General features: G+C 40.3%; 1 protein-coding gene across 1 annotated transcript; it reads left to right on the top strand.

Moving 5' to 3' along the window:
* The first annotated feature begins 1,459 nt into the window (after positions 1-1,459).
* LOC147736782 (uncharacterized) lies at positions 1,460-3,430 on the top strand. Its single transcript, XM_086953494.1, has one exon. The coding sequence runs from the start codon at positions 1,707-1,709 to the stop codon at positions 3,135-3,137; it is 1,431 nt and encodes a 476-aa protein (XP_086809620.1). The 5' UTR covers positions 1,460-1,706; the 3' UTR covers positions 3,138-3,430.
* The last annotated feature ends 1,766 nt before the right edge of the window (positions 3,431-5,196 follow it).

The following is a 5,196-nucleotide window of genomic DNA, read 5'->3' as shown; positions in this document are numbered from 1 at the left end:
TTCCTCCGTTTGTATGTCCCTGGCGAGCCTCTTTAATGACGCTTGTGATCCTGGTACTGCCAAGCATGGCCGTTTGTCTATCAGATCATTACCTGATGTCTGCTGTGTGCATCGAGTCACTCCTCTACTTTAGCTGTGAGTGAACCCTGTGGAGCGAGTACGCAGACACAAGGGAGTATGGAAGGCGATGAACAGGGAGTAAGGTGAAGCTGATTTCAAGAAATGCCCAAAGGTGTAAATGCTGCACGCACCTGCAACCGACATCTTATCCCACTCTGCCAACGCTCCATCCACCCACAGAGTAGCATGCTGGCACCAAACGGAAAACATTAAGTCAGATGCCATGGTAAGGTAGAAAGAGACAAAAAGCAGACATGTATTGACAGCAGAGATATCACAGGTATATTACAGGTTGTGATGGAATCTCTATAATCAATGCTGCAATCTTCCCACAAATGCTTGAACAATCCCTTGGAAAGTGGCAAAGATAACTTAACAAACAGAAAAGAAAAGACAGGAGTTGGAACTTCAGCTGCTCGAGTGTGAACAGGAAAGTACTGTCAAGAAGAGTGAATGGAGCTTCATTTCCTATACACTTCCTGGAGCGTTACCTTTATTATATACTTCCTGAAGAGTTTTCTTTGTGTTATGGTTCTTGAAAGGGTTACCGTTGTTATACACTTCCTGAAGCTGAAGTGACAGCAGCACATCCTGATCCATCTCTTTTTCCACAATCCCTTCTTGTTTAAATAAAATCTTGCCCATGTTGCATCTTCCTAAAGCTGTACCTCTAGCGAACGGGCACTCCATGTGTGCTCTTTCTGTACTAAGTTACTCTGTGAACACTGGAAAATCACCTCCTTTTCTGAAGTAAGTAAGAGTGACATGTTCAATGAAAGATTTAGGTAAATATCTGTGTATGGTGAAATATCTCGTGTTAACTTTCATAAATGGTAAAGAAGAGATATCTTTTACAACTAGTTAAATATTGTGTATTCACATTCTCTTACATTTCCATTTAGTGATTTTAAATCTCTTTACATCCAATAGGAAACCTGCCTTGAATGCACAAATGATCGTGAATAATGACAGTAATCGTGCAATTCTGAAAAAAGTGGTTAGAAAAAAGAAACTGAGGATCCTGAACATAAACTGATAGATCCTGGAAGAAGCAGTCAAGAGCATATCAGTGGATGCACGCAACAGGACTAAGAAATAAACTCTAGAAAATTAAGGCAACAACACTGACAAACCACCTCCTGTATAAACAGGCCTCCACCACCAGCTTTGATCATGTGTTCGGTATGAGGTGGATACAGCATTGATCTGCTTCCTGTAATGATGGCAGACCACCATTCAGCGTGCTAGGTGTATTATAAACTCTTTCTGGCCAAACCACATGAGCACGAGAAAAGCACAAGGGAGTGGAGCCAGACAACTGAAGGGTAATAGAAAGAGAGGGTCCTTGATCTACAACAGACTGTGCTAATTTGCATCGACCAGAAGGAAGACTAATTTTTACCTGTAACACAGAAAACTATTATGCAATCTAAAGACATACCCACCTACAAAGAAGCTTAACTTGCCAAAATAATAATATATGTAGCTGGCGAGTCTTGTATTTCATTGTGAAATCTGAAATCAACCATCCCAAAATACCACACACACACCAGGAATGTGAGAATAACACAAGTGCTTTATCAACCATGTTAGCTCCTCAGGAAACGCACTCATGGGATGCAGACAATTATAAACTTGACCCACAGACACTAACCAAGAAAGAAAAATCATACATATGCAGCAAGAGCTTTAATTTGTCATCGCTACTAAAGAACCATAAGCAAACACACACAGGAGAAGCAATGTGCAATTGCAATGAATGTATGAAGAACTTTAGTCAGTTAACACTCCTAAAAGATAATCAGTGGACACACACAGGGGAAAAATCATACCATTGCAATGAATGTGCGAAGAAATTCAGTCAGTTATTAGTCCTCCAAGTACATAAACGAACACACACAGGGGAAAAACCATTCCAGTGCAGTGAATGTGGAAGTAGTTTTAGTGATTCCTCAACTCTCAGGAGTCATCAGCGAACACACACTGGGGAAAAGCCATTCCAGTGCAATGAATGTGTAAAGAGCTTTAGTCAGTTATCAACTCTCCAATCATATCAGCGAACACACACTGGGGGAAAACCATACCACTGCAATGAATGTGGAAGTAGTTTTAGTGATTCCTCAACTCTCAGGAGTCATCAGCGAACACACACTGGGGAAAAGCCATTCCAGTGCAATGAATGTGTAAAAAGCTTTAGTAGGTCATCAGGCCTACAAAAACATATTCGAACACACACTGGGGAAAAACCGTACCATTGCAATGAATGTGGAAGTAGTTTTAAAGATTCCTCAAATCTCAGGAGTCATCAGCGAACACACACTGGTGAAAAGCCATTCCAGTGCTATGAATGTGGAAGTAGTTTTAGTGATTCCTCCAATCTCAGGAGTCATCAGCGAACACACACTGGGGAAAAGCCATTCCAGTGCAATGAATGTGTAAAGAGCTTTAGTAGGTCATCAGGCCTACAAAAACATATTCGAACACACACTGGGGAAAAACCGTACCATTGCAATGAATGTGGAAGTAGTTTTAAAGATTCCTCAAATCTCAGGAGTCATCAGCGAACACACACTGGTGAAAAGCCATTCCAGTGCTATGAATGTGGAAGTAGTTTTAGTGATTCCTCCAATCTCAGGAGTCATCAGCGAACACACACTGGGGAAAAGCCATTCCAGTGCAATGAATGTGTAAAGAGCTTTAGTAGGCCATCAGACCTACAAAAACATATTCGAACACACACTGGGGAAAAACCGTACCATTGCAATGAATGTGGAAGTAGTTTTAGTTGTTCCTCAACTCTCAGGATTCATCAGCGAACACACACAGGAGAAAAGCCATTCCATTGCAGTGAATGTGTGAAGAGATTCAGTCAGATATCGAACCTCCAAATACATCAGCGAACACACACAGGGGAAAAACCATACCAATGCAATGAATGCATGAAGAGCTTTAGTCAATTATCAATTCTACGAAAACATCAGCGAACACACACAGTGGAGAAACCAGTGAATGTGTGAAGAACTTCAGTCGTTTATCACACCTCAAAATACATCAGCGAGTGCACACAGGGGAGAAACCATTCCATTGTTGTGAATGTGGAAGTAGTTTTAAGGAATCTTTAAAATTAAGGAATCATCAGTGAATACACAATGTGGAAAAGCCATTCAAGTGCAGTGAGTGCGTGAAGTGCTTTAGTCAATTATCAGACCTACAAAGACATCAACGAATACACACAGGTGAAAGACCCTACCACGGCAGTGAATGTGGAAGTCGTGTTAGTGACCATTCAACATTAAGAAACCAGCAGCGAACACACTTGGGGGGGGGGGGGGAGTCCTTCAAGTACACTGAATGTGGGAGGAGCTTTATTCGATTATCAATACTACGAAGACATCAGCAAACACATACAGGGGAGAAACCATACCATTGCAGTGGATTTGGAAGTAGTTGTGGAAAGTGTTTTCAGCTAAATACAGGGATTAGTGATAAAACCTATAAACACAACATGCTTGAATAAGTTTAACAAGCACAGACTGGAGAATATTTGTTGCTGGTTTTGGTGTTTGCCCATTTTGTACAACAACTGGTTCAATGACAGCAGCTAGAGAACAACGTCCAAAGGCACAAGAAGTCAAAGTAGGAAAATGTGACCTGTAACTCTGAGAGTTAATGCTTGCAGTGCACAACGTTTACCTCCGAAGCCCTGACGTGGGAAGAAATTATGCTCATTTTGATCATCAGATGCATCTGTTAAAGCACCAACTATAGCAGCACATCCCCAGAGGTGTCCAATATCAAGCTGGACTCTTGGGAAATTTGCTGGCTCACCACTGACTGTAAATGATTCACAATGAGATTAATTGTACATGAATATATTTTAGATGTTTCTTATTTACAGAGAATCACCCAGCCAACTCCTAACTGGTGAAAGGACAGAATCCGTGCATGATGGCGAAATTATTGATGGGAGAGAGAGCTGTTGAAAAGTTTAGTTCTGAATAGGTTTCTGAAAGGTTGAGTGTTAGGTAAAGATTGAATCTTGAGCAGTAAGAAGTTCCAGCTCTTAGAGTCCAGAACCATTGACTCCCTGATTTACATTTGTTTAAACTTGTCACTGGAAAATAAATCTGGATTCAGAAGTAAAGGAACTCAAAAGATACCGAATTTTGACACAAATGATAATGAGGTTCGTATTTACAAGCAAAAAGAAACCTGCGTTCTATAAACTCTGCCGGTGAATGAATGGACATAAAAAGTGCTGCCTCGTGAGAAAACAGTGAAACTTTGTGATGCAGTTGGGACGTCTTCAGACCACAAATAAGATAGATCTTGTGTTGCTGGAGCTGCCAAATATAGTGTTCTTATAGCCCAGCCTTGTGTAGAGGAAGGAGTTTACTGATATAATATGCACATCAGAAGAAAGGATACATCTTCAGTAGCCAAAGATAGTAGAAACTAAAGCTTTCCACCGAGGTCATTTTAACAAAGCGCTGAGTCCGGGAAGTTCTTCCTGCTGCCGAGTATCATCACTACCACAATGACCCATCCAATGAGAAACAGCAACGAGACTGCTGTTCATCATACTCATGCTTATACATAACACACTACAGGGGTTTGCTTCAGAGTCAAACTCCATTTACTTTCACGTTAACAGGAACAAGTTTTAAACTGAACAAATTCTATTTAGAAACCAGTGGTTTGTACGGCTATTAGTAGCATAATACATTTGATAGTTTATTAATCTGTATAAATAACCAAACATCCAAACACCACCCTTGTATGGACATCCAAGAGCCTTTAAAAACCACACTACAGAGGTGTGTAACAGGATCAAACTCAATTTACTTTAACATTAACATGAACTAAATTATGATATAGCAAGAACAGTCTTGAGACTATGAAATGTACACAATGATGACTATTATTTGAAAAAAAAACAAAAAATGTATTTGAATTCATGGTATTTGACTGCTGATTGTATGGTAAGAGATGTTAAATGTGATCTTCTTCCCTAAACTATAAAGATAATTTGTGATGTCAGCAAGGAGCTTAGTTTATTTGGCAATAGAGGGGTCA

Source organism: Lissotriton vulgaris, chromosome 1_2 (genome assembly GCF_964263255.1).
Source record: "Lissotriton vulgaris chromosome 1_2, aLisVul1.2, whole genome shotgun sequence".
Taxonomy (NCBI): Eukaryota; Metazoa; Chordata; class Amphibia; order Caudata; family Salamandridae; genus Lissotriton; species Lissotriton vulgaris.
The sequence above is the reverse complement of the archived record's forward strand: the minus strand, read 5'-3'. Positions and strand labels throughout refer to the sequence as shown.